At 50.8% G+C, this 27,499-nt stretch overlaps 11 protein-coding genes across 11 annotated transcripts; 4 read left to right on the top strand and 7 right to left on the bottom strand.

The window, feature by feature from the left end:
* Positions 1–1,102: 1,102 nt before the first annotated feature.
* Positions 1,103–1,837, bottom strand: M436DRAFT_66242 (ribosomal protein S10; the record flags this gene model as incomplete). The annotated part of the gene is made up of 2 exons (XM_013569168.1): positions 1,103–1,754; positions 1,818–1,837. 2 exons carry the CDS (start codon positions 1,835–1,837, stop codon positions 1,103–1,105), a joined length of 672 nt encoding a protein of 223 aa, XP_013424622.1.
* Positions 1,838–2,250: 413 nt separating this feature from the next.
* M436DRAFT_53392 (inosine guanosine and) lies at positions 2,251–3,445 on the top strand (the record flags this gene model as incomplete). The annotated part of the gene is made up of 5 exons (XM_013569068.1): positions 2,251–2,479; positions 2,530–2,611; positions 2,675–2,754; positions 2,802–3,349; positions 3,413–3,445. 5 exons carry the CDS (start codon positions 2,251–2,253, stop codon positions 3,443–3,445), a joined length of 972 nt encoding a protein of 323 aa, XP_013424522.1.
* A 10-nt stretch (positions 3,446–3,455) lies between these two features.
* M436DRAFT_75172 (Fcf2-domain-containing protein) lies at positions 3,456–4,376 on the bottom strand (the record flags this gene model as incomplete). The annotated part of the gene is made up of 2 exons (XM_013569215.1): positions 3,456–3,839; positions 4,056–4,376. The coding sequence occupies 2 exons, from the start codon at positions 4,374–4,376 to the stop codon at positions 3,456–3,458; spliced, it is 705 nt and encodes a 234-aa protein (XP_013424669.1).
* An 878-nt stretch (positions 4,377–5,254) lies between these two features.
* Positions 5,255–6,988, bottom strand: M436DRAFT_10717 (uncharacterized protein; the record flags this gene model as incomplete). Its single annotated transcript, XM_013569039.1, has 1 exon — positions 5,255–6,988. A coding segment is annotated over one exon (1,734 nt), but the record flags the coding sequence as incomplete, so codon positions are not given.
* A 1,425-nt stretch (positions 6,989–8,413) lies between these two features.
* On the bottom strand, positions 8,414–10,203 carry M436DRAFT_53543 (S-adenosyl-L-methionine-dependent methyltransferase; the record flags this gene model as incomplete). The annotated part of the gene is made up of 2 exons (XM_013569092.1): positions 8,414–9,895; positions 10,003–10,203. 2 exons carry the CDS (start codon positions 10,201–10,203, stop codon positions 8,414–8,416), a joined length of 1,683 nt encoding a protein of 560 aa, XP_013424546.1.
* Positions 10,204–10,815: 612 nt separating this feature from the next.
* On the top strand, positions 10,816–13,692 carry M436DRAFT_53326 (uncharacterized protein; the record flags this gene model as incomplete). Its single annotated transcript, XM_013569057.1, has 3 exons — positions 10,816–11,492; positions 11,658–12,999; positions 13,108–13,692. 3 exons carry the CDS (start codon positions 10,816–10,818, stop codon positions 13,690–13,692), a joined length of 2,604 nt encoding a protein of 867 aa, XP_013424511.1.
* Positions 13,693–13,834: 142 nt separating this feature from the next.
* M436DRAFT_53482 (hydrolase) lies at positions 13,835–15,019 on the bottom strand (the record flags this gene model as incomplete). The annotated part of the gene is made up of 1 exon (XM_013569084.1): positions 13,835–15,019. The coding sequence occupies one exon, from the start codon at positions 15,017–15,019 to the stop codon at positions 13,835–13,837; it is 1,185 nt and encodes a 394-aa protein (XP_013424538.1).
* Positions 15,020–15,502: 483 nt separating this feature from the next.
* M436DRAFT_53643 (Bet v1-like protein) lies at positions 15,503–16,074 on the bottom strand (the record flags this gene model as incomplete). Its single annotated transcript, XM_013569115.1, has 3 exons — positions 15,503–15,576; positions 15,630–15,959; positions 16,020–16,074. The coding sequence occupies 3 exons, from the start codon at positions 16,072–16,074 to the stop codon at positions 15,503–15,505; spliced, it is 459 nt and encodes a 152-aa protein (XP_013424569.1).
* Positions 16,075–16,511: 437 nt separating this feature from the next.
* M436DRAFT_53741 (Formyltetrahydrofolate deformylase) lies at positions 16,512–17,366 on the bottom strand (the record flags this gene model as incomplete). Its single annotated transcript, XM_013569133.1, has 1 exon — positions 16,512–17,366. One exon carries the CDS (start codon positions 17,364–17,366, stop codon positions 16,512–16,514), a length of 855 nt encoding a protein of 284 aa, XP_013424587.1.
* Positions 17,367–18,648: 1,282 nt separating this feature from the next.
* Positions 18,649–19,910, top strand: M436DRAFT_53772 (glycoside hydrolase; the record flags this gene model as incomplete). The annotated part of the gene is made up of 2 exons (XM_013569142.1): positions 18,649–18,797; positions 18,962–19,910. 2 exons carry the CDS (start codon positions 18,649–18,651, stop codon positions 19,908–19,910), a joined length of 1,098 nt encoding a protein of 365 aa, XP_013424596.1.
* A 4,108-nt stretch (positions 19,911–24,018) lies between these two features.
* Positions 24,019–25,061, top strand: M436DRAFT_53720 (cathecol 1,2-dioxygenase; the record flags this gene model as incomplete). Its single annotated transcript, XM_013569130.1, has 2 exons — positions 24,019–24,737; positions 24,791–25,061. 2 exons carry the CDS (start codon positions 24,019–24,021, stop codon positions 25,059–25,061), a joined length of 990 nt encoding a protein of 329 aa, XP_013424584.1.
* Positions 25,062–27,499: the final 2,438 nt, after the last annotated feature.

Genomic DNA, 27,499 nt, shown 5'->3' on the forward strand with positions numbered 1-27,499 from the left:
AGCTTGTGCTGCTTTGGTCAAGCTGGATATATGCGCAAATATGCGCAGAGTATCTACACGACGAAGAACACCGACGTCAGTTTGGTAATATCAAGAGCAAGATCAACGGTGATGAGGTGGTTCGCGTCGCGTTGCCGAACCGCGGGCCGCGTTCGCGCCCGACACTCTCTTCTGCCCTGTTGACATGCTTCAAGCAATATCAACGAAACTCCTTTGCGTCGCGATGGTATATGAAACGCAAGACCAAGAGACCATGAGGGGAAAACTCACCAGCCTATGATTTTGCTTTTGAGCAAAGCAGTTGAGACCCTGGCGAATCGGATGATTTGGCTACACGCTGGGCCAGTACCCGTAGGCAACTTGTGACTGGACCGTACGAGTGGAGCTTTGACACGCTATGGTTGGCAAACCAGACTTCCGAGCAGGATCCCTGCCCCGATAGGTAGTCCGTTGATATACGATAAAACGACGAGAGCCACTGATATTGCGCGTGAGAGAAATGATTTGGTCTTTTGATTGGGGAAGAAAGATGCCGTGATGCGCTTGTTATGCAAGAGTCGGTCTCGACGAGAATGGAGTGCTTGTTCGCTACGAAAGACAGGTACTTGGCTCCTCTACTTTCCCACGTGATTGTCTATCCTTATATCTTGAACGCATGCTTTGCTGTCAAGCGGCAGATGCCCGAAGCTGACATTGATCTTGCATGCCTTGTTTTGCCTTTGCTACTTCCCGCTTTCCTATGGGCAAACTGCCTTTAAGGGAGCCACCAGCTTAGATATCTTCACCTGTTTCTGATACTACTGATGGGATGCTTGCATAAAACACCACGCTATATGCACGTTGGCATGCAACGTCACGGTGCCGTGAAGCGGAACTTGATTTGAGAGATGCTGGTGTTACAGGAACAGGACCCACCATAATGTCAGCAAGGCAGATGTGTGTAACACGAGAATATCGAAGTGCGAATGGAAGAAGTCTCAATAACCTGATATCGACAAACTTGAAACCGTAAAATCCTCCTTTTTACCATTTTATACAAGTAATACTGTACATAGCCGATAAGGCGCCTCCAAGATGCGAAGAAAAGTAGGAAGTCCATAACTTAGTTAGACTTGCCGTATGTGCCCATAGGAGCCAACGAGCCCGAGGCACCCTTGAAGATGTTGTCGTGGATCAGGCCATCGACATCAGCATCGTCAACACGGTCACTGCGTCTGCCGAACAACTTCAGTCTCTCGTCAATCGAAGCCTTTGCCTGTTCAGCCTGCTCATCCATCTCTTTGCTGACATCCAGACTTGAGTACTCCCACACGTTCGCCTTCATACCCACGCCGTAGTAAGCGTACTTTTGCAAGAAACCCAGCCAGATTTGCACAACTTCAGGGTGTCCATCTTGAATTTGAATCAATCTCCTCAATGTGATACGTTCAAAGTTCTCTTGGCTCTTCTTGTGTACGAAGTTGGATCTGGGAACGGTCCAGCGCTCGGTGATCTTGGGGAGCGGCACGGGGCCCCGTGCAGGGAGGTCAAGGTAGTATGCGGCGCGGAGAGCGAAGTCAGCGAAGAATTCGAGGTTGCGTACACTGTAGGAGCGGAGTTGAAGGTCGGCGGCGGGAACACCGTGGGTTGGTGTGCGCTTGAGGGGCTTAAGGTAGTTGAGGTGGATGGAGCGAGGAAGACGAAGTGCTTCAAGTTCGCGCTGGATTTCGGGGCTGTAGAAAGGCTCGCGCGCTGGGAGTGTGACACCTCGTGCTCTGTGGTTGAAGGCGTCTTAGTATGCCGTATCCAATGTCCGAGAGTGGTGTGTACGGGCTTACTCTTGCGCAGTCTGGCTCATGAAGTCATCAAAGTCGACCGAGGCATCACGCTGGTGCTCGAGTGGGACGGATTGGTTGCCATGCCACGGTTGGCGAGACTGGTATACTGTGCGGGCTTGAACAGGTGCAGGAGGCGCAATCTATCGTCGCGCATCTTGTCAGTCGCTAGACTCCCGTTTCGGTTGATCGAACATACCCTTAGACGCTTCGTCAGCCCAAAGGGCGACCGTAGATATGAAGCCATTGTATCCTGCGTATATACCACCGCCGCGCTCGCAGAATGTCAATCTAGAAATCAGTCCCGGGATTCCTGGTCGCCTCACCGCTCGGCAATTCAGCTTCTTGGCATCTGTTGACTCGACTCACACGACCAGCAAACACATCACCGGTTCCGACGACACTCTTTTGTAGAGACTTGTCTTCTACATCCAACATGGCAGCAGTTAATGATCATTCACCGAATTCGAAACCTTCGTCTGAGGCTTTCCAGCGAGCCACTGGCTCCGTAGACTATATCAGGTCTAAACTACCATCTCATCTTCAGAACCCTCGTGTGGCTATCGTCTGCGGTTCTGGACTTGGAGGTATTGCAGACACTGTGACTACTGATACTAAGCTCGAGATTGACTACCATGACATTCCAAACTTTCCCAAGACCACTGGTGAGTCTCGTGGTCTCTCCCTGAGTTACCCATATTGACTATCACGTCAGTTCAAGGACACGCCGGCAAGCTCGTAGTTGGCACCATGGGAGAGAACAAAGTCCCTGTTGTCTTGTTGGTCGGCAGAGCACAGTAAGTCAACTCAATAGCAAGTATGTGATAGAACATGATATGCTCATTCGTTCATCTATCAAGTTTCTACGAAGGTCACACCATGGAACTCGTAACTTTCGCGACGAGAGTCTGTAAAGTCCTCGGTGTCGAGACCATGATCGGTATGTCGCTCATCCTCGATGTCGATGAGATACTGACGATGATGCAGTGACAAACGCTGCTGGTGGACTGAACCCAGACTACAGCGTAGGCGACATTGTCTGCCTGAATGATCATCTGAACATGGCTGGCCTGGTTGGATTCCACCCTCTTCGTGGACCCAACGCCGACGACTTTGGCGTACGCTTTCCTCCTCTATCTGACGCTTATGACCTCGGTCTGCGTCAGAAAGTGCACCAGACATGGCAGAAGGTGCGTCCAGCCGACGGCAAGCGCAGGCTGCACGAAGGTGTATATGCTTTTGTTGCCGGTCCTACATACGAGACAAGAGCAGAGTGTCGTATGTTGCATCAGCTAGGCGCCGATGTGGTGGGTATGTCGACCGTGCCTGAAATCATTGTTGCCAGACATAGCGGCATCAAGATCCTCGCTTTCAGTTTGGTGACTAACAATGCCGTACTGCAACCTGTGCCTCGTGGAGACGATGCTGCATTGAGTTCCATGTCACCACAAGAGCTCGTGGACCACTTGGGTAAGGGCAAAGCAAACCATGAGGAAGTTATTGAGGCTGGAAGGGAGGCCGCAAAGGATATGCAGGTGCGTACGACTGATGGTGATGGTGTTGTGTGTAAAGTGATGTGTCGACTGACCCAAAGACAGACACTGGTATACAGCATCGTGTCGGATCTGTAAGGACGACCGCTCATCTCTTCTTGGGGTCGAAGGAGCGCTTGGCTTGCAAAGCCTTGTAGTACGACTTCTTTCCGCTTGTCTTGGACGTCTGAATGTCGCCGTACTTTCTCTTGAAACGGCCAGTGTCTTTTTCGCTGGAAAGGACTTCGTCGACAAAGGTCTTCTTGCGATCCTTGTTGTTGAGTCTTCCAGAGAAGTACTCGGTGGGGCCCTCGACGATGGTGCCGACATGGGAATACTCGGGAGGTCTCATCTTGCCATTCTCCTTCTTGTAGTGTCTGTGGGGATCAAGCACGTTACGCATCTTCAGGAGCTGGAGATCTCTCTTCAACTCAGGAGTGAGGTCGGTACGAGGCATGTTGTACCACTGTTCACCGGCGGTGGCCTTCTTAGACTAGAGAAGCAAAGCATGTTAGCAAATATCTTCTCTGATGTGGATGCTCGAAACGAGTGGTTGTGTGAATGTGCCTCAGAGTAACTATGAATAAAAAAGCTTCAGTTTGTGCAGAGAGGCACCAAGACGGTGCCCTGATTCCGCGTCAGGGAAAAGTTGGGATAATTTTCCTCATAGGCAAGGGAGATCGAAAGAAAAGTAGAGTTTCGAACGTACCTCAATCGTCTTCTTCTTGATGGCAACAGGGTCCTCGACCTTGCGGATTTGATTTGACAACTTGCGGTCCTGCTCAGCCAACAGGCGCGAACGGTCAACAGTGGCGACATCTCCGGCACTCGAGACATAAGGCTGAACCATCTCTCCAGTGTTGAGCTTGGGGAAGTCGAATTGGTTGGCCTTGTCTTTGTCGTCCTTGTCGAAGAGCGCAACACTGGCCTTTTCCTGACGGCGCCTGGCGGCCTGAGCGAGCATCTCCTGCATCTGCTCATCACTCAACTCCTCCTCATGCTGAAGTGGGAACGAGATTACGTCCGCCATGTTTGGATGGCGTCCAAGAAAAGAAGAGAGAAGGTGCAGACTGTTGCGAACCGGAAACTTTTTTAAACTTGGGCTTTGCGCGTCTGTGCGCCATGCCAAGCCTGCGTCCCTCGACCCTTCCTGCCATCCTCGAGCGTGCACAACTTCATTGTCTCCACGCACTCGCATCCAATCTGGCTTTGTCATCAATTACCATTGTCTCGTTAGACTGCCGTGTTGGTGAATGAGCATGCTTAAGCTTTGAGCCTCAGAGACTCGACCTCTGCAGTATACCTCACTTGGGATCCCGGCTTGCAAACAGTTAAAGCACATGCCTACAATTGATGAACAAGATCACAAATTCTATAGTAGGTAACCAAAAAGCATTTGTAGTTTCTTGACTTACAACAGGACATCGCTCTTTTGTACAATAACAATACAGGCAAACTACACTTATTTACAACAATCCGACGTTCAAGCTGGCCAGAAACATTCTACTCCTTCTTACCCTTCCTGTCCAGATACTTCTGAGCAAGGGCTCTTTCTGCCAAACAAGATTCGAGCACATGAAGCTGCTTATCGGCCTCGACAGCACCTGCGAGCATTCTTGCGACCTCGTCCTTGCTTTCGGCAGCAGCAAGATTAGCAATCATGTCCTCATTTAAAAAGGCATTAGCGATTCTGGTGACTGTATCGGTCTTGAGTTCCTCGAAGGCGGTCATGTCGGGGAGCGTGGGCGAGGGCAGCGCAGGCATGCTGGCGACGGTCTCTTCAAGGTAAGCGAGATGCTGGCCGGGGATTGAGTTGTAGGCGTTGGCCAAGGCAGGGTGAATGCCGTAGAAACCAGAGTCGATCTCGGTTTCATCGACAGGAGACTTGGGAGGTCGAATTGTCTTGTCAGAGTCATCGGAGTCGACGGACTTTTCATCCGAACTGGACTGGTTCTCCTCGGCTTCTGCACCTGCAGCTACAGACTCAGAGTCCGAAGCCCCGTCTTCCTTGATGCCGTCAGCAGGAGCAGTGTCAGAGTCGTCAACGGAGTCCTTAGAAGTCAGATCAAGCTTGCGCTCAGCACGGTAGTAGTCCTTCAGGTACTCACTCCAAGCCTTTTGGCCCTCCTCACCGAGGTGCAGGAACTTGGCCTCTGGTCTGGAGAAGATTTCAGGCTCAGGTTGAGCTTCGAGGAAACTGGTGGGCAACTGTCCGTACCGACCGGACTCAAGCTTCAAGCGAATCTTCTCTTCAACACTCTCGCGAGACAAGTCCTTGCGGCGCTGCTCTTCGGTAATGCGGTTAAGGTTTCCCAACTTGTCAGTGAATCTTAAAGAGGAAGACGTATACTTGTCAAAACGCAGTTGGGCGTAACGGTCGCTCAAGACGTCGTCATAATGAGCGATAGTGGAATCACTGGCACCCACCTCACGAGCAAGGCGACAGATGTTATAGTCGACATCTCTCCACGACTCCTCGAGGTAAGAGAACACCTTCTCTTGCGGTGTGGTCTCCGCCCAATGTGAGATACCGGTCAAGAGGTCGACCCAAGCACTAATCTCAGCAAGATCAATACTTCCGGCGTGAGTGCGAACTTCAGCTGTGGGAATTCTATGGTCATTGTCTTCGCCCAAGCCTCTCAAGCTCAGAGCAGTGTATTTATCAGCAGTGAACATAGTCTTGAGCTGCTGGACGCTGGAGGCCTCTTTGATCGTGTTCAACCAGCTAGGAACGTTGAAGCTGGAAAGATATCGCTCGATGTACTTGGCAGTCTCGGCAGAAATCGAGACAGAGGCGGCGGCAGCTGATGCGTCGGTCGGAGTAGTAGTCAAAGCTTGCTCGGGTTCGGTCTGTGTTGCCGTATGGTAAATCTGACTATGTACGGACTGAAACATGGTACTCGACATGGCTGGGCACCACTGGTTGTAAAAGTCCTGTCCTTCGACCAAACCAGGCTTGTACAAGCTGTGAAAACCCTCAATATCGATGCCAGGAAGAGGAATGAACGGTTTCAGACTCCACGGTCCCGGGACACGCATATTGACTGGTCCACTGATGCGACCAGCAGTATGAATCTGATCGAATGAACGCTCGAGAGCTGTCATGGTACCCAGAAGACCTTTGACGACTTCGACTGGAAGACCTTTGTCGCCGTGACCAAGATGAACGTGCAAGCCTGTGGTCTTGTTGACGAAAGCATAGAATCCAGCTTCACTGAAAGCCTTGCGAATCAGCTCGAGGAAAGCCTTGAACTCGTCACGCCATGTCCAACTCAAAGGTTTTCCATTACAAGGATACTTTTGTCCAGTCGGGCAGCGCGAGGTCCCCTCGAACTTTTGCACTCGAGATACCAACTCCAGACCCGCGAACTCCCAGCCAGCGAGTTCGCTCGTGATGTCGCCACATCGTGGGGTGACAGTCGAGTCGGTGGTAAGCTGCCAACGGTCATAATTGTTGTCGTCAACATCGCCTAGCGGCAAGTAGAACATGTGCTCCTTTTCCTTGCAACCAACCTGGTTGCAGGCAACCTTGACTTGATTGTTCATGAGGTAGCTGTGGAGATATTGCTGTTCAGAACCGTACTGCAGCATGGTCTTTTTTGGAACAAAAGCAATGAACTCGAGCTCGACCCCCGAAGGTAAGGGCTGATTTAGCACGCTGACCAGCAGCGGCAGTGTTGTTTTTGATATCAGACATGATTGCTCAAACGAGTGTCGGGTAGATGTCGATGGTATAGATGGTAATCGCCTGAATTATGTCTCGGTCGTTTGTTTTTTTTTGCTATCAGATTTTCCTAAGATCTTTCGTCGCATGATTGTAACACCATTTATATGTCTGTATATCTGACTCGGGGTTCTTGCAAAGGTCTTTGTGTCCGAGAACACAAAGGGCTCGAGAGGTAATTTCAAAGTACAATGGTGCTTACATGCCGACATGGCTTTGAGGCGTTTAGATCAAAGAGGCTCAATAAAAATCCTCAAAGGGATTCGAGATGAAGGTTGACGTTATGTGTAGAAGGCTTCGCGAACGAGATACTCGGACGAAAATCGCATTTTTGCCCCATACATCGTTCCGCAAGATATGTCCGTATCCAACTCATCTGTCTCTATATGGGCATAAGCTCGAGGCAAGCATGTGGACGACATGCGACTGCTTACTGAAGCGCTTGATGCAGAGTCTTCGTAACCCTTATAGCTACTATGGTAAATCTCTGCACTGATTCGTCTGTCAGACTTCACAACGCCAGTGGAGAGCAAAAAAACAGCTTGATTTGTCAAACACTTGCCCTTACACCTTTGACCATGCTTGATGTTCGTTTGCCGAGAGTGAACTCTGGAAGCACGCGTCTTCCTCGTTGCTCTCGAATATGGTGTTCTAGCCAATTTGGATCTACCATAATGTATATGTGTTTTCAGATCCAAAATGTGTTTAGCTGGGAGTTCTGTGATGACATGCTTCTCAGAGGGCGCGACTGATTTTTGAAGTGTGTTCTGCAGCCGTGTGATGTCTGGCCCAAACACAACCTAGATTAAGCAACATCGCGAGCCGTCCTATGAAAGCAGCTCCCACATATCTCACTCACTGAGCTCTCTTTATCCGGATTCTTTACCGAGCTCATTCACCGATGAACTGGCACAAAAACCAAGAGGTCAAAGCAACACTATACTGTTACTCATCAGAAAGGAAAAAAATACTTTGGGGCCTTACCACAAACCCATTCGCGTTGCTTCTTGGCAGAGCATCCTTCGACTGTTAAGGGATCTTACGATGGCGAGAGGGGACGATGCCCTCGTCTTTGTGATTGCTAGGGTTCGCACAGAAGATGAAGGAAAGCATCTTGCTCATGAGTGTCTCGACTTCGGATGCTATCTTCGTGAGGTGATGCAGTGTCTTTGGTTCTAGTAAGGTTGAGATGGAGATATTTGTGTCCTGTTGACGGACCATGCGATGTCAGTCGTGCGCCTATGCCCCATGGGTCATTGTTTCGTTGAAATGCTCAGTTGCGAGGAGGGCTCACTTCAGCGTGGACAATAGCGGGCGCGGCAATTCCATTGAGCTAATACTTTCTAATCGTCGAAACCACCCCACTCCTCCTCATCATCATCATCTTCGTCCTCATTGTTTTCTTCTCCGTCTGCAGCTTCGATAGTCTCGGCGTCCGTTATGACTTCTTCAGGATCAGCATCAGGATCCCTGACAAAACCGGCGACGAAGAAGCCCATGGTACCCTCATCAGTACCCCTCTCGCATCGAATGCAGGCGTCTGCAAGAATCTTTGCGTCTACTAGACTTTCCTTGCCTTGTAGCGCTTCCTTTGAAGCCTCGGGATCACCTCTGCGTGACCATCTCTTCATACCATCGACCTGATCTTCACGTCTCATGATCTTCCAGCCACGTTCTCTGGCAATTTTCGAAGACAGAGCTCTGACGACGACGTTCTCGTTCTCTTCGGCGTGTATTGAACATGTCGAATATGTGACCTTGGTGGCGGCTGGAAAAGCGAAAGCGTGAAGCACGATCTTGAGCTGGAAACCAGCAAGGTTGTTCAATCTTGTCTTTAGCTTTTCTTCGTCGTTCTCGAGCTCGGCTGCTTGTGGAGTCTCTTCGCTGAGCTCATCGTTGGTTTCGGTTGCGATCGGGGCTGGCACCTCGATAGCCGCATTGGCCTTCCTCTTGCGCTTCTTGCTCGAAGGTGCAGGGGCACTGGAAGGTAGAGAAGGTAGATGTAAGACTGCAGTGTCGTCGCGGCCGATGATGCCGCTTCCCGAACAACTGGGATCCAGCAGGAGAGCACCCACGTCAGCGAATTCTTGGGAACGGGGATCCAGTTTGGTGAAATCTTGAGAAGCCTTGACGGTGATGATCTTGCCGGCACCAGCTAGTTTGACCATTTTCTCCAACGTTTGTGCCCTGATAGGGTTGCGCTCACAGGCCGTGACAGAAGCCTTGAGGCCATATGACTTCTGAGACGACAGAATCGCAGCGAGATGGGTAGTCTTGTTGCCTGGTGCAGCACAGGCATCTATCACTTGACCATCCTTAGGTTGAGGATCCAGGAGGTAGGCTGGGAAGCACGAAGCTTTGTCCTGGAAGATGATCTCACCGGCATGGTACGCAGCATGCTTGGAGAGATCTATCCCGGGATGTATCGCAACAAGACCTGGGATATGCTCGTCCAGGTAAAGACCTCTTGGGGTAGTCCTGAGCTCTTTGAGCGATGAGACTTTGGTAAAATCGGCAAAGAAGGTGCTCTGTGCCTTTTCTATGGACGTTCTCACGGCGTTCACACGCACCCATCGAGGATGAAAAGCTTTGGTACCATCTGCAGCCGCTTCTGCACTCTCATCTGCGGCAGCAGCATTGATGTGAGTGCGGAAGGCATCCAAAGTAGCGAATCTGCCCTTGATACGACATTTGGTAAACTCAGCATTCAATCTCGCCTTGTGACGAGAGATGGCGAGATTGAGAGGATGCGATTTGGGAGCAGCAACACCCTTCTTGGCTAGAATCAGGTCATGGGCTAACAGCAGGGCGAGAGTCGGGGTCAGCTATAAGTTTTGTTAATATTTGGAAGGAAGCCTTTTGTTCAAAAGCAGAGAGAAAGTCTTTGTCTGCTGAACGGCGTCGCAAAGACAAAGACGCAAAGTAAACCTACCTTTTTTTCGAGTTTCAGGATGTCACTTTTTTCGACGACTTCTTTCAAGACCGAACTCCATTTTGTGGTTTCGGCAACCAGAGCAAAGATGGCGCCGGGAGAACTTTTCAGGTCTTTTTTGCCAAAAATGCGGTTCTTCAATGAGCCACCCTTTGCTTCGACATTGGCGAGAATGTCGGATGCTTCGTAGTATAGTGACATTGTTGATGGAGTTGATGAGGGCTAGAGATAAAATTTGATGGAGAAAGAGCGTATCGCGGGCGTATTGAGCTTCGGCGTATTCGAAACGCAGCGGGTGTCTCACTATTCACAGGACAGGGGTAGCAATATTGACAGCTCCACGTGCTCCATGATCAGCGGTATACACATCTCAACTAAAATTTCTCTTTCATCTCGGAAGCTATTCCTAGCTTTGATCGAGCAGCTCACACGACACGTTCGGAGTTAAGACAAATGTTTTGTGGTGATTTCATCGCCAAGACAATGCTCAGCCACGACGATCTGACTTCTTCACATGGTCTCGGAACGTTTCTGTGATGGCATCCCGGCCGGTTGAGTCGGAATTAGAGCTAAAGCTGGGGCTCTTCAGTTGTCATCAAGGCGCACCATGGACTTGATCAGGCTGACTGTTGTAACTAACAACAGGCCGACACTTCCGAGCAAAGACTGACCTGATCCTTTCTCTGTATATCCATCTCTATGAACCTGTTCACCTCCTAAAGCCTCTGTGCCAGCCATTCCTTCCACCTCCGGCCCCTCGGTCCTTCCAGCTTCCTGTGTCTGCCCTAACGACCAATGTACACATGAACCAACATGTCTGGTATACAACAAAGCCCTGAGCGCCGCCCACGAGCATTGGCCGACATTCACTACAACAACCTCATCAACGACACAGCAACATCTTCCGAGGATGAAGCCCCTGAGATTCGAGCCATTGCGCCAGCCGAAGTGCAATCCCTCGTCGGTGTCAGTCTTGGACGAGCCCAGACGCGCTTGATCCTACCACAGACACCGGCAGCAGAGAAGCAAGCAGCCATTGACGAGCAAGGAGGCTTCTTTGGCGGTCCACAGATCCAAGACGACGTGGATCTGGACGATGACGATGCCCCAATTCAAGAGCCGGAACGTACATCCAGACCAGTCACGCGAGAGAGACCAACGACAGAACACAGAGCACCGGCGACGACGACAGGCCAGACGACTGTCCGTCTGCCTTCTCCATGGCGTGCTGGACCCAAGAAGTTCAAGAAGACAAACGAGAGCCGCTCCGTGCTCAAGGAAGGCTTTCACCGACGAGCTTCCTCGACCGGTCCTGGCCCCATGTCGGGAATGGGAGCCTCACTCGATCATTGGCGAGACGCTCTCAAGACCAGCATACACAACTTCACCTCGCCTTTCTCCACCCAGCACCCTCAAGAGTCTGACCCCAAGACCCGTCCACCGAACAGACAGAGACGATCGGGTTCTCTATTCGCATCACTTGCTTCCTTGTCCTCTTCATCCACCCACGCCCTCCCCACGAGACCTCGCACGAACCACAGCTCTGCTAGCACGTTAGTCGACTCGCAATCTCGATTGCCTGAAAATGCCCATACCGCTTCGTCGAAAGAGCCAATCTCTGCAAACTGGTCGCATGAATCGGCTTCGGGTCATAGACTGCAACATCCGAAGACTATGCCTTTGCAGAGAGATCCACCCTCAAACGAGTCCACCACTAGCAACGGCGATCCTCAGTTCATCCCTATTCGTCCAGCAAGCTCTAAGACAGCGGTCGGCCAATATCAAAATGCTCTGAGCCCTATGGCTAGAGTCAACAGTGGCAGGAGTCACCGCAGCCTGCGGCGTTCTGCATCCGAATCATCTCTACATACCTTCCGCACTCTGTCGCGAGTACCGTCACTCGGTGATGACAGCCGCTTTGAACACGTCCAAGCACAGGTCAACAGCAGAATGAAGGCCATCAGAGACAGCTGGCAGGATACTAACATTAGACTGCCGCTCCTGCCTTCCTTCGCTTCCCTGTCCGACATTACTCTAAATCGTACCAACTCTTTCTCGAAAAAGAACACAACCTCGAATCCTAACTCCTCGAATACTGCCCTTCCGTCGTCAGCAAATCAAAAACCCAGCACAAATCTACCTAGAGCATCCACGGCTCCACAGGCAAACAAGTCCTCGCAACAGCATCCTCACTTCTCCAAAGCACTCGCCGAACTCACCGGTGATGTCGTCGTACTTGGAGGGTACCGTGGTTCTATATTGAGATCCGCCGAGCCACCTCATAGACAACTGTGGGCACCCATCAAGGTCGGCTTGAATGTGAGAAAGGTAGATCTAGAAGTCGGCCTCGATGCCGATGCCGACGAGAGAGCCCAAGAGAAAATCATCCCTGGTGGTATGCTCACTCATATTGGCCCCGTTGACATATCTAGACGCTTGTTCAAACGTTTGCGTGCCTGTGAGAATGCGAGAAGTGGACAGCTGCGTGTTCATGATTATGGCTATGATTGGCGTTTGGAGCCGCTGTTCTTGAGTAAGCAGCTGATCGAGTTCTTGGAGAAGCTCCCCTGCAACAAACCTGGTACTCCAAAGAACAAGCGTGGCGCAGTTGTTATTGCGCACTCTCTTGGCGGACTCATCACCAGACATGCTGTGAATCAACGACCAGAGCTTTTCGCAGGAGTGGTTTATGCAGGCGTACCCAGAACTTGCGTCAATATTCTTGGTCCCTTCAGAAATGGTGACGACGTGCTTCTCAGTAGCCGTGTTCTGACCGCCCAGGTCAACTTCACCATCCGTACAAGTTTTGCTCTCTTGCCGCTGGATGGCCGGTGTTTCTTCAACAAAGAAACGAAAGAGGAATATCCAGTCGACTTCTTCGACCCACAAACCTGGATCGACTACCGTTTATCTCCGTGTATCGCTCGCCCACTGCCATCGCTCAACGAACCTCCGCCTCCAACTGGTCTAGCTGGGGTGATGAACAGCATGGCAGGCGTAATGAACAGCATGGTCCCTGGGCGCAAAAACAGCATCCCCCGCGCAAAACAAGCCCTCCAACACCCCGCCGCCCACGCCATCGACGGCCTAGCAAACCCACCAGAGATGGAACCCTCAGGCTTCTCCGGTAACAGCGCAAGCGCAGAAGCAAAAGGCAACATCGACTACAACGGCACCGATAACATGACACCCCAAATCGACTCTTCCAGCACCGCCGCCTCGAAATCGCCAGACGCAGCAGCAAACGATCCAAATACCTCCATCGCAACGACCGTAACCATCCCCCGCGAGCAAGCAATAGCCTACCTCACCCGCATCCTCGCCAGCGTCAAGAAGTTCAAAACCGAACTTTTCTTCCACGCGCCACATCAAGAAGCAAATGCATACCCACCTGCTGCAGTCATCTATGGCAAGACCACGCCTACGGTATACGGTGCCAAGGTTGTCAGCAGGGAAGCCATCAAACATGCTTCTGCATACGATGCGCTTGCTTTTGCGTCGGGCGATGGTGTGGTGCTGGCTAAGGCTGCCATGTTGCCTGACGGCTACAAAGTTGCCAGGGGAGGGTTGGTGAGTAGTGAGCGCGGGCATGTTACCTTGCTCGGGGATCTAGAGGCTGTAGGCAGATGTTTGAGGGCGGTGCTAGCTGCGAGGAGGAAAGGTGTCGGCATGGGTGGTGTCGAGCAGTAGAAAGTTGCAAAGACTCAAAAACACACCAAACCTGAAAAATAAAAATAAAAAATCTACATTACTACATCCTAAAACTCCCTACTTTTCTACTTGACTGCTTCGCTTTAGCTTCTCTAGAATTCCACTTCGAGCGCGAATAGACTCAAAAGGGCGGCGGACTGATATCCAAACCCTCAACCCTCAAACTAAACGCATCGTTTCTGGAATAACTGCCCGCAACATCCATATCCAATCTCCCTCTCTCACAATCCTCAAAATCTGCTTCTACGCTGAGGAACCCATCTTCGACTTCCCAGAGCGAAGGGGCCAGGACTTCTCCCAGTGGACCAATGATGCAGGAACCTCCTCTGCAGACAAAGTCGTCATCTGCTGCCGAGGTGGAGGGTCGGCCAGAGGTAGAAGCAGAGCCAGAAGGATCAGAAGGATCAGGAAGAACGAGTTCATTGCCTTCCTCCATGACCACTGATTTTCTCCTGCGGGAAGGCGAGGTGGAAGAGATGCCGCCAGAGTGGTGAGTCAAAGCCCTCGGTTCCTTTTCCTCTGCTTTTTTGCCAGCAGAGATCCAAGCAGGTAGATGGCTTTTGCGCACGCATTGATTGGCGCTCAACACAAACGCTCTGCTTTCCGCTGCTACGGTGCGCATAAGTGGCTCCCAGGTATCTCTTGCGTCGGCGGTGGGTGCAAGATATAGATTTACGTTTTGAGAGTACAATGAGTAGCGGAGCAAGGGCATGTAGTTCTCCCAGCAGATGGCTGCTGCGAGACACAGCTTCACTCCTTTGATGGTTGTGGTGACGGCGCGGAGGGAAGAGGGCTGGCCTTGTGCCCAGACTAGTCGTTCCGAGCCGGTGGGCATGACTTTTCTTCGCTTGCCTATGCAGCCTTGCGAGGGACAGATGTAGATGCAACTGCAGTAGAGGGAGCCACCACTGCGTTCGACAAGGCCAGTCACGATAAAGACGCCAGTCTCCCTAGCGACTTTTTCCAAGTATTCTCTCGTGCCATCTCCACGGATCTCTCTTCCTTTTGCAGTGGGCAAGCGGCGAGTCACCCAGTCATCTCCAGCGCCCAATGGTGTATCGCCGAGATCGACGGCAGCGTGGAAGTACTCGAGGAATTGGTCGCGGCCGTGAGGGGCGCGGGCACCGACCGAAGCGCCAAAGTCGCAGGTGCGTGGGTAGCCGCCGAGATAGGCTTCGGGGAAGAGGATGAGGTCGATGGATTGGGAGGCTGCTTTGCGGGTGATGGCGGCTAGGGCGTCGAGGGTTTGTTGTAAGGTGTCGAGGGTTCTGGATTGCGAGACGGCGAGCTTGAGTTTCTTGGGCATGGTTGAGGTGGTGGATTGGTTGTGAGGGGATCTGGTGGCAGGAGGATGGCAGTTTGGTCAAAATTGAATGCGAGAAAGTTGGGTTTTTGAGCCCCTCTTATACGTGTCTCGTGAAAGGTATAGAATACGAGTCGCTGTGAGTCACTTTATAAGTCGAGGTTGGTCAAGCTCCAAAGTGGGATGGTGGAGCTTGACCGAGGCTGTTGTGCAAACCCCGGACCCAAACCCCGACCTGCTGCGCGGACACGACTATTAGCCAAACATCAGCCTGAAGCTTCAACAGTGTGAGGGAAATCGGAGTGTGTCAAAGTCGTCTTTGTATCTTGCTTGTTCTACGTGCAATGGGCTGGCGTGTCGTTTGACGACGCTTCAAAAAGCAACCCTCAACCGCTACCTTCCCTGCTCGGCATAATCATCAATGTCATTGCTATTGCTTCTCTTCCTTCTGGAAACGAATAGCTTCATAGACTCTGTTTCCTTTCTTTAAAGCTTCTTGGCGGCCTTGGCGAGGTCGGCGAGGGCCTCACGGCGCTTGAACTTGGCGTCCTCAATGACACCTGCGAACACATGTTAGTTCTAAGCTTTGAACCAGGCTATAACCAGAACATACCAGCATCGGCGTCAGAGGAGAAGTTGCCGGTCCACTGGACGAAGGTGCTGTTCTCGTTCTCGCCAGAGGTGACGGCGTAGCAGCGGATGGTGCTGACGGCAGAGGTGTAGCTCAGAGCGGGGTTGGCGGTGATGACAGAGTAGGTGATGTAGTGGTTGAGCGAAGAGTGCTCCTCCTGCTTGACCTCGATGACGGTGCCGTCCTTGAACTGCCACTTGACAACGTCCGTCTCCTCAGAGGTGCCCTTGGAGTACTCGGACTTGTCGAGAGCGGACCAGAACTTGTTGAAGTCCTGGAGCTTGATGAAGTGCCAGACGTGCGAGAGAGGGGCTGGTCAATCGCGCGTTAGCTATTGCGTCTTGCGACCGACACTCAGGGACAGCAGCATACCGTTGATGACGGTCGATTCGGTGACCGAGGTGCTGGTGGGGATGGCTCCGGACATATTGAAGGTGGTTAGATCTGGGATTGAGTTTTGATGTTGAGGTGGTTTGTTGGAGAGTTGTTCTGCTAAGGTCGAAATTTCTGGAGAGAAAAACACGAGAGAGTGGACAGCTGCGGGGCTGTTTGACGCACGTCATGGCCACCACAAACGAAGGAAGGAGCTATGACACTACAGAGGAGCTCCTTGCCTCTTCTGTTCTAGACACACGATAAGTTCCAAGTTGGTATAGAAGCTGCCAATTCAGGGTCTATCGTAAGTGATTGATGTAAACTTGATGCATTGGTCTTTTCTCATGGAAGAATATGCATGGCTTTTCCACCGCCACGCTTGTATAATGCATTGAAATGACCATCCAGATCTAAAATGCCTCCCTGTTTTACTGCGCTCATCTGGACCATCCAGATTCTAACTAGTCACACATGTGAGAAAGAAGTTATCTAGTTGAAGACGACAGTCTTGGTGCCGTTGAGGAAGACCTTCTCCTCCGACCACCACTTGACGGCAGCAGCCAGGGTCTGAGCCTCAACGTTGGATCCCTCCTCGACCAGTTCCTTGGGTGACATAGCGTGGCTAACACGAGCAATTCTCTGCTCGATGATAGGTCCCTCATCAAGGTCAGCAGTGACAAAGTGAGCAGTGGCACCGGTGATCTTGACACCGCGCTCGTAAGCCTGGTGGTAGGGCTTGGCTCCCTTGAACGAAGGCAAGAAACTGTGGTGGATGTTGATGATCTTGCCGGACATGGCTTCGCAAAGTCCAGGAGTCAAGACTTGCATGTAGCGGGCGAGAACGATCAGGTCGATGTTGTTCTCCTTGACGAGGTCCAGGATCTGCTTCTCCTGTTGCAGCTTGGTGTCTTTGTTGACGGGGAGGTGGTGGAAAGGAATGTCGTAGTTCTTGGCCAGAGGCTCAAAGTCCGGGTGGTTTGAAACGATGAGAGGGATCTCGACTTGCAATTGCTTGTTCTTCTGACGGAACAGCAAGTCGTTGAGACAGTGTCCAATCTTCGAAACCATGATCAACACACGAGGCTTGGCAGAGACTGGACGGATGTTGTAGTCCATTTTCATTTGCTGTGCCAACTCGGTGATCTCAGGCTTCAAGTGCTCTGTGTCTTGAGCATGGCCAAAGTGTACGCGCATGAAGAACTTGTCCGAAGAAGGGTCACTGAATTGTTGCAAGTCCAGAATGTTGAGCTCATGCTTGGCCAGAAGTCCAGTGACGGCGTGCACAATACCAGGCTTGTCCGGGCAGGAGAGTGTCAGGTAGTGGTCGTTTGCCTTTGTTGCCATTTTGGATGACGAGAAGGATGCCGTTTGATTTGATGATGACACGATTCCAAAGCGAGCAGGAGTGGTTATCCTTGAGATTATTCCAAAAGGTCTGGTAGATCTGAACAATGAAGCCATGCAGAGACCAGGCTGATACTGTATAGACTCGCCTCGCTTGATTGAGCGGTGTCTGGAAAATATCGTACACGGGCCGAGTCATGTAAAGACATCCGATTTTCGGCACTTCTGCACCTGCCCTCAGGCAGAGAAATTCTCAACAAACGTCTGCAACATCGAGATCTGATCCCAACAGTGTACAGAACATGTACAAATCTCGCGGATTCCAATTCCATCCTACGTACGAACATTCATACGTACGAACATCAACTGCGTCGCTCATGCTGAAGTCTTCATGCCAAATTGACAAGATCAAGAGCAACGTCCGGTTCACAGGATGTACACTTCTGTCTTGCCGCGTCGACTACCACACAGCCATCACTGAGACACACAATAGAGCTCGGGCATCTGGAAAGTATCAACGAGCGTTTTCCACCACACTCGCTAATCGCCCACCACCGTCCTCCTCCTACCTCATGAGGCGCACCCCGGAGCGGTGTTCCTGCAGAGGGCTCCAGCCCAAGTCATACCAAGCTCCAGCCTTTGACTCAGATTCATGTGCATGTCAAGCTTTTATTTCCCATGTGGGCGGCTGGACTTCCAACGACATGCGCTGTTTCGGGAAATCCTGCCAACGGTATACCGTTTTTTTGCCTACTGTGCTATCGAATCTGTTCAAGCGGTGCCGAAGGTAAGCTGTGTAATTATTATTCGCCTTCAGATGTTGGTGAACTCGAGGTATAAGATCAAACCAGCCACCGCGAACTTGGTCGCTGCTGAAATCAGACACACACTTGCAGTACCCTTAACAAAAGAAAGCTTGCAGGCCTGGCATCTTTTGTTTGAAGAGTACGGTGAGAGTATCCACCGATCTTCAATCATAATGTTTTCTTCTACTCTTCTCTCCTTGCTAGCTTCTTCGACCTTGCTGGTTCAAGGTCTTCCTGTCATCGACAACACATCACCCATCTCTCGACGCGACAGCGAAACATCTACACCATCCATCTCACGGCGAGGCAGCCAAGTGGAAACCACTCCACCAATTTCACGACGAGGCAGCCAAGTGGAAACGACCCCTTTCGGAACAGACAGCGAACTCACATTGGAATCCCGCAATGCATGCGAAGTCGACGACGACCCGATCAGAGGTGTCAATCTCGGAGGCTGGCTTGTCCTCGAACCCTGGATGAACTGGGAGCTTGTTGGTAACACAGGCGCTCCTGACCAATGGACATTCGACCAAACCGACAATGCAGAGGCGGCACTTCAATCACATTGGGAATCCTGGTTTGGAGAAGCAGACATGGCAAAAATTGCCTCGTGGGGACTCAATACGTACGTTTCTTTCCTTATCCCCCAGCACCGTTTCTTTCGTTATCTCCTCCGAGACACCGTTACACCACCCGTTTCCAGCCCCAATCTCGACCCTTGTTCAGCCTTACACCCGAGTTTATCTTTGCATCCTTATGACGCACATCTTTGCTAACAATATGAAACAGTGTGCGCATCCCTATCGGTTATTGGGCCTTCAACAACACAGGTAGTCCTTACATCTCAGGTGCAGATGCCTACCTGCAAAAAGCACTCGGCTGGGCCCGTCAATACAACATTCAGGTTCTGATCTGCATGCACGGCCTGCCTGGCTCCCAAAACGGTTTCGACAACTCTGGCCACAAAGGCGATGCACAATGGGCCAACAACCCTGCCAACCTCCAAGCCAGTACTGCCGTCCTCGAGATCATGGCCGCAAAGTACGGTGTCGCCTCTTACGCAGACGTCGTCTGGGGCCTTGAACTCGTGAATGAGCCCATCGTCTGGGACTACGACTCGGCAAAGGCAGCCCAGACATGGGCCGTCGACACCGTAGCAGCCATGCGCACCCACGTCACCAACCCCGACCTCAAGCTGGTCATGCACGATGCCTTCCTGGGCGCCAAAGCCTGGCAGCCAGTAGCCCAATACTACAACGTCGATGCCGCGTCCGAAAACTTTGTGCTGGACGTTCATCTCTATCAAAACCAAGGCGGTCCCACTGATGGCTATGATCAAGACCAACACATTGCATACACCTGCGCCTACCCCAACACCCAATTCCTATCTGAGTCTGCGCACTTGCCCGTTATCGTCGGCGAGTTCAGCGATCAAACCAACATTTGCGTTGACGCTGCTGGCAACATTACTGCCGGCACCTCTTGCTCGACTCAAGGATGCCAATGTTCAGCACAACTTGATCCTTCGCAATGGAACCCTTATCTCGTTGAAGCCACCAGAAAATTCATGGAAGCTCAAATGGATATCTATGAAGAGTACTCTACTGGGTGGTTCATCTGGAGTTATACCGGTCCTGGAGCTTGGGGCTTGGATAACTTGATGAAGTATGGGATTGTGGGGCCCAATACCGTTACGCAGAGAATGTATCCTCCTCAGTGCAATGGCACTAGTTCGTAAGAGGGTGGAGCGAAGTTAACGACCTTTTGATGATTTCTCTTCCTTTGCTTTCTATTCGGTTATTATACCCAAACCATAGATATTACAACTATTAGAATTTTTTTCGTCTTCCTTCATCGCTGGTAGTTGTTTTCATTGCCCTGACTCGCATGCATCTACAACACAATGTTTATTTAAACAGGAACATGTGTCTTTGTGGCCTCAATAGAACAGATACTCAACAATGAATAACCAATCCATGAAGCCTTTCGTGAACCGCTATATTGCTTTTTCCGGTAATTACTTTGTTGACTCGCAATGTATTTTTCTCACACTGCTGACTCGCAGTGCGGCTGTTTCAATAGCTTTAACTCCTGTAGACCAGATCATACATGCTTCTGACTCGTCTATCACAGACCATCCCACTTTCATCCCTCAAGGGAACAGAGGATATCCAATGGGGTCAAAAGTGCCAAAGCCGTACGACAAAGCAAGTGCTTAGAAGCAAGCTACCATCATACACATATCACAACGGGTTGAATGTCTCCAACGAACGAACAAATAAAAAGACCCCCGAGTCTTTGAACAACCCTCCAAATTCCAGGAAACGATGCAAATAGGTATTATCTGACATACCGACTACTGCATGAAAAAGGCACAGCAAAATATATATTCAGTGATGAAAACAAAAGAAGGCATCTTTGGTCCAAGATCACAAACCCCATTCTAGACAACGGTGAAACAACGACTCCAGATACACCTTTCTTTGCATCTCTACTCTCAAAATTGAAGAAACACAACCAAGAAGTAAGCCGAAAGCTCTCACACATTTGGTCCAAAGAACAGGTAGGTGTGGTATGGAAGGAAACAATGGTGAAAACATACAAGAGAACTTCGTTCCCAAAGAGAAGGAATCAGCTGTTCCTAGTGTTCTCGTGACAGAGGGAGAGAAAAAGGGATCCAAGAGAAGCTACAAGTCTGTATAAACCCCATTCGTCATCGAAAAAGAGAACCATGAAAGCAATCAAAAAGGAAGAGCACGAACCAAAAGAAGACAGAGAGAGGCATGAGAAACATAACAAAGCCCCTTCCGGCAAAAAGAAAAAAACTCCGGCTTCAACCGCTTCTCTAATGCTTAGGTGCACCACCCATACGCTCAATGTTACTCATCATCTTACTCTTGGACGCAATCCCCGAAGGCCTAGGCATACCTCTGCCAATGCGACTCTGCACCGGCGCCGCTGCAGGAGCCTCTCTAAACGCAGGAATGGACGCATGAGGCGGCGGAGCAGGACGACTGATACTGCGTCTGAAGTCCTCAATCACAGCCGCCGTGTTGCTATCAGGAGCGCTCGATTGAAGCAACAACATCTCATCAACAGCAGCAACAAGCTCGCCCTTTTCCACTCTTTCTTTCTCGAGTTCAGAGTGCAGGGATGCTTGCTCGGTGTGCAGGACGTCGAGTTGGCGCGACAGGTTTGCGAGCTCGGCGCGTTGTTCTTCGATGGTGGCGTTTGCTTCTTCCATGACTCTGCGGTCGTCGGCTGTAAACATCATAGACGACTCGATGTTGTTGTTTGCTGAAGCCTGCAATTGCTCGTTCTGCTTGGCCAGGTCATCGAGACGAGATTGCAGGTCTGCACATTTCTTCTCGCTGCGTGCTTCGTAGGATTTCTTGAGGGTTGCGACCTTGGTTTCGTGTTTCTTCTTGTAGACGGCGTGGAGTTCACGGGATACAGCTTCGACTTTTGCATCGATTTGTTGTTGAACTAGAGTCTGGATTTGTGCTTCGTCGATTGTGTTTCCTGAACCATCATTTTTGGGGATGGCAGCGCGGGCAGTTGCGAGTTGGGCTTCTAAGTCGAGGATTTTGGACTCTGCCTCGTCTGCACGGGTCTGCTGCTTCTCCGTTGACCGTTCGCTCTCCTCTGCGCGGCGGACGAGAGATTCCTTTTCTTCATCGCTGCGCATAACCTCTTGTCTGACGTTCTGGAGAAGTTGCTCGAACTCCACACCGCGCTGCTCCCATTGGTTCTTCTCATGTTCAATCTGCTCGCGCTGGCCTTTTTCCTCTCTGAGGTTCTCAAGAGCTTCGCCGACACGTCTTTCGGCATCTCCTACGGCCTTCTTCAAGGAGTCGACTTCGGCTTCTCTTCCAGAGAGGGTAGCTTTGAGGGACGAGATCTGCGATTGATATTGTGACTTCATGGACTCGAGCTCGCGAACGGTAATGGTGGGGATAGAACGAGGAGTGGGTGCTGGAGGCAGCTCAAAGTCGAGCAGGTTGAGCAGACTGGTAGACTTTGCTGGTGTGCTCATCCTGGCGCCCTTGTTGGGCGAGCGTTGTTGGTTCAAGTATGATAGGAGGTTGGGCTCGGTAGCCGATTTTTGTGGAGAGCGTCGAGAGGGTGTTTGTTGGACGTCAGGGCGGCCGGAAGCATGAGCAAAGCGTTCGATCTGCTGGGTGAAATCGATGAGATTGGTTGTGTTTGATTGAGCAGTTCCAGGAGTTCTGGGTCTACGGGGTGTGGGAGAAGGTGATCGTTCGTCGGAACCTCGTCGTCTGGCAGGTCTGGGTGTGGCTTGTTCGCTTTGTGGTGTTCGTTGCTAAGATGTGGTTAGTCAGAGTCGAGGTGGATCGATTGAGGTCAACTCACGATAGATTGCTTCAGGGGGCTTCTGCGATCGCCCAGCTTTGCAAACATGGTCATGTCTGGGACAGCGGAAAAGGTGCTGAAGCAGGTGTCGTCAACGCCAGTCTCGTCAACGTCATTGATCATGATCGAGTCGTCAATGTTCTCATCATTGTGGTCGAAAGATGTCGCGCGATTTTGTGGACGAGGTGTCTCATCAGGCAAATCGAGCTGCTTGAAGGGCGAGCTGGCCTTGAGAGGAGAGTTGAAGCGAAGAGTCTTTCTGGTCGAAGGTGGTGGTTTGGGGGCCGTGTCTTCTTCGAAAGTGCTGCTGCGTCGCTTCTTGACAGTTGATTTTGGCTTGAGAGGAGACATGGACTTCTTCGGGGCCTCTGGTGTGGTAGCCTTTTCTGGTGTCCTGTGCGTGTTGTCGACTTGGGGAAGGTCGTCTTCCTGTGCGACAGTGTTTTCCTTGTCGCCGATGGAAGAAATGGAGAAGGTGGAAGCCTTGTTGCTGTTGGTCTCGAAGAATTGAGTCTCGTTATGATCTGCTGGGTCTTCGAAGATGGCGTCGACTTCGGGGTCGATGGGAATCTGATCCAGGTTGGTAGAGGCGAGACGAGTATTGGGGTCAGAGACAAAAGGCGAGCTTGCAGCGTCTTCGTCGTCCCAGTTGATGATGGACTCGTCGTGTGTTTGTTTGGTCGGCGTCGACGTTCTGCAAGGAGTGGCAGAAGTGGTGTTGGCGGCCATCTTGTCCCCACGCACGACCGTAGCTGGTGTGCGAGAGTTGAGCTGATGTGAGTCCAGCGGTGACAAAGGGCTCGTCATTGTGATTGTCTGTCGAGAGGGACTGCGAGTCTGGCAAAATCAGTTGGTCTGCGACAGAAAGATCTGTGTGTTTACACAACACGCACAGACCCGCTTCTCCACAGCTACCCGCATGGTCAATCATCACGGTCAATCATCATCCTCGACGAGCATCTTGAATGTCTACATAGAGTATACACGCTCTGCCGCATCGAAACTGTCATCCAAACGAGGCCGCTCGCTTTGGTCTAAAGGCATACTGTTCATGTGTCTGGTTGACGCGTCCAAGCAGCTCGTTGGATGCTCCTGACGCTCCACAATGAGTGCACGCGCTTACGGTGCACTTGAGTACTGAACCAAAGATTATCAAGCCCGCAATGCTCGTTACGCCCTCATAGGTCTTGCGAAGTACGAGTGCCACTCAACTTCCCTGATTATCGTTCTTGCAGCTCTCTCGTCCAACTTCCGACGGCTTTTCCGAGTTTGGAGGGAGCTTTTCCGAGCCTAACATCCGGCGAGCTCAAAGCTGTGGGGATGGCGGGGCTTTGGAGGGGACGCGGATAGGTAATCACCATCTTTCTTGCTCCCGCCTTGTTGATCACTCTCGCCTTCTCCTCTTCTCCCTCTCTCTCTCCTTCACCTACTCCCTTGCTCCCATATCGTTGTGTTCTGATCAAACAGCAATCATGGACCCGTCAGAAGTCAATATCCCGCCGCTGAAAGACTTGACAATCGACAACATCACCGAGAATGTACACATGATCAACTCACAATGCGAAGACCCTCGTATGAAATACCTGCTTGAGCGACTCGTCTCTCACGTCCACGACTTTGCTCGCGAAACCCGTCTCAGCACGGACGAATGGATGGCTGCTATTCAGTTCTTGACAAAAGTTGGCCAGATCAGCAGCGATGTACGCCAGGAGTTCATCTTGCTGTCCGATGTCATTGGCCTCTCTCTCCTCGTCGACAGTATCGATCACCCCAAGCCTGCTTCCAGTACCGAGGGTACCGTTCTAGGTCCCTTCCACACACACGAAGCTCAGCTCGAAGGCAATGGCGGTAGCATCTCACACGACCCCGAGGGTGAGCCTTGCCTAGTCCTGTGTACCGTCAAAGACACTGCTGGAAAGCCAATCGACAATGTCAAGATTGATATCTGGGAGACGGACAGCAAGGGTTTCTACGATGTCCAATACGCAGAAAGAGACGGTCCTGATGGCAGAGCTGTCATGAAGAGTGACAACGACGGCATCTTTTGGTTCAAGGCCATCGTGCCAGTGCCGTATCCTATCCCTCACGATGGTCCGGTTGGTCAACTTCTCAAGAAGCTCAAGCGTCACCCATACCGCCCTAGCCACATGCACTTCATGTTCGAAAAGTCTGGATATGACAACCTCATCACGTACGTCGTCCCGATCTCCTGCTAGCGAGCTTGCAAAACTGACTAAAGCACAGTGCTCTATACCTACGCGGCGATCCATACGAGACCTCCGACGCTGTCTTCGGTGTTAAGGAGTCCCTGCTCATCGATCTGGGCACCGTGTCCGCCGAACAAGCAAAAGAATACGGTGTAAAAGAAGGTGGCAAGCTCATCACATACGATTTCGTCCTTGTGACCGATGATGAATCGCGCAAGTTACGCGAAGAGAAGGCCATGGAAGCCATGAAAAAGCTAGGAAGGAGGATGAAGCTATACCAGGGTCTGCCTATACCCGATGTCGATTAGATGGCACAATATCATGCATCATGCATCATCATCTCATTCCTCGAAGCACTCTCTGGTCTGATTCGAGCAGACGCTCATTTGCAGACCTTCGCGTCATTGTCGCGCTTCTTTTGTGCAAAAGCGCCGACTTTATTTGCTGGGGACGGTTTCTGCCTATCTCCCACCTACTGCAAATATCGTCCCAGCTGCACTTCGTGTATTGTCGATCCGCAATCATGGTGAAGGCGCATTGTCTCTTGACAGCAGCCAGCCAGTTTCTTACTTATCCACAGTTCATGAACTTTTTCTTCATCACGTCGATTGGCAACGAGACTTCTGATTACTGGCTCGACACATCATCAGCATGGATTATGACAAGCGACATGTTAGTCTCATACTGGCTATTCACCAGTGTCTCTCGTTATCAGCATGGGAAGGCGATTCATCGGGTTCGCTGCCCCAGATGTCTGGAACCCTTGCTTTGATTGACTTCAATCAGCTGACATGTCAACACGTGAAGGGATGAATCTCGTCATTGGAAGCGTGATTCGCAATATCTTGAACTGATCTATCCGGTGAATCACTATCGAGTCTATTCTTGTTTCTCTTTTTGGACTAGAGGCTGCAACTCGCAAAGCTTTGCATCATACGTCTGGCACTACGACATGGAAACAAGGGTTGCTCGTTCTTAGTAAAATCTACACCCTTACGCTCGGCTCTTAGGAATGTTAGCCACTAACGAAGACGGCCTCATGATCTTCTTGAGCTTACCTCGAGCTCTTTCATCTGTACGGCGATACATCTCCCTCTCACCAGTATGAACCAGGGTATTTCAGCTCTACACAATTGACATCGCAGAGATGCTACGGAAAGCTGCAAAAATACATTCCCCAATGCTACCTTGTGTTCACAAAATCATAAATTCTGCTAGTATAAAACCCCCACTGCCACATTGCTTACTATCTAATCGACGTCAATGCCCAGCAGCAAGCATTTGGGATAGATGAACCGCTCTCACTTCCAGAACGTGTGCGTGCCTTTGCATTCTTCGCATGACTATACACTGAGTATAAAGCATCGAGAACGATGTAGATGGGGTCTACGGGTTGATGACGATGTTAGTACTTCTTACTATCGCCGCTGTGCACGTCGCGTGAACGCAAAGGTAGAAGAAGTAGAGGGGATGCAGGAGAGCGAGTAGATTAGGTGCTTGATATCGAGCCTAACTGTCTTTCGTAGCCTACAAGATCCCCTAGGCGGACAGAAAGACTAAGTCATGGACGTCTTCGGGTATATAGCGCTACTATCTCGTCCGTCGCGAACAGGGTTAATGATATTCTTACTCCATTCCTTACTCCTTATAGAGTTTCACGCTTGAATAGACTCACACCCAAATGGAACTGGAAATATTCTCAATGTCGGCGCGGGATATACGGTTTTATCTGATATCGTCGTCGACCCGAGAGACGCTTCGACGTCCCACAGTACTTGAGTAGCATATAACAAATTGTGTCACAGACGGGAGACACACACCTACAGCTGATCAGCTGTCTGTAGGTACAGAAACGAAATCTTCCATGTCCATCTCGATGTTGAGATTGGATCGACGGCATGACCTGTTTGTGTAGTGATTTTCAGAATATGCAAGGGATGGTCAAGTGCATAGTGATTCTGGAAACATGCAAGGGTGGGTGAAACATGCAAGGCAAGAACTTTCTGTCTATCATGTGGACTCTAGATTGCGAAAGATGTGATTGTATACTAATCTGTGTTGATGTCGCTCGTACACAACCAAGAAAATATCAATTTGCAACAAATTTGTCAAGTTAGTGTTGTCATATGCATCCATACCGATCTCTGATTACCATATATTGGTGTCTCGAGGACTCCAAGCACCAAAATTGCTGAAGAATTGAGCTGGACAGGGATAAAATCAAAGCAGGCCGTCTCGAGAGCTCCAAGTCTTGCCTTATGGAAATTGCATTGCCTCCGCAGACCTAACTGCCTCAGCAGTTTCCTCACTGATCCGATTCTGAGCTAGATCAAGGCTCACTTCTGTCTCCCATGACGCCGTATTGATGTGTCATCGTTGAATAGATCCCAATTGCTTACTGAGTGCGTATCTGTACTCGTGAGACAGAGCTTCAATGTATTCCTGTCCAAGCTAGTTTGTTCATATCCCATGACATACATCTTCAGCCAACTCAAGTTTCATACTGATGCGCGGGAGCGATACTCAGCCTCATCAACTTGAAGCGCATTGTCTCCATCACGCTTTTCAGCATGATCACCACCGCACATTCATTCACCTTTCACCATAGAAGCTGCCCTATCCTCAACTTGCACTTGATGATCAACAGGGCAGTCGAGGACTTCGAGTTGCGTCTGGTCAACGAGACGAGGCACATTGGGCAGTCCTGAGTCAAGAATCAGAGAGGAGGGATTTTCCGTTATTGTGG

This window comes from Aureobasidium namibiae (genome assembly GCF_000721765.1).
Source record: "Aureobasidium namibiae CBS 147.97 unplaced genomic scaffold scaffold_16, whole genome shotgun sequence".
Classification (NCBI taxonomy): domain Eukaryota; kingdom Fungi; phylum Ascomycota; class Dothideomycetes; order Dothideales; family Saccotheciaceae; genus Aureobasidium; species Aureobasidium namibiae.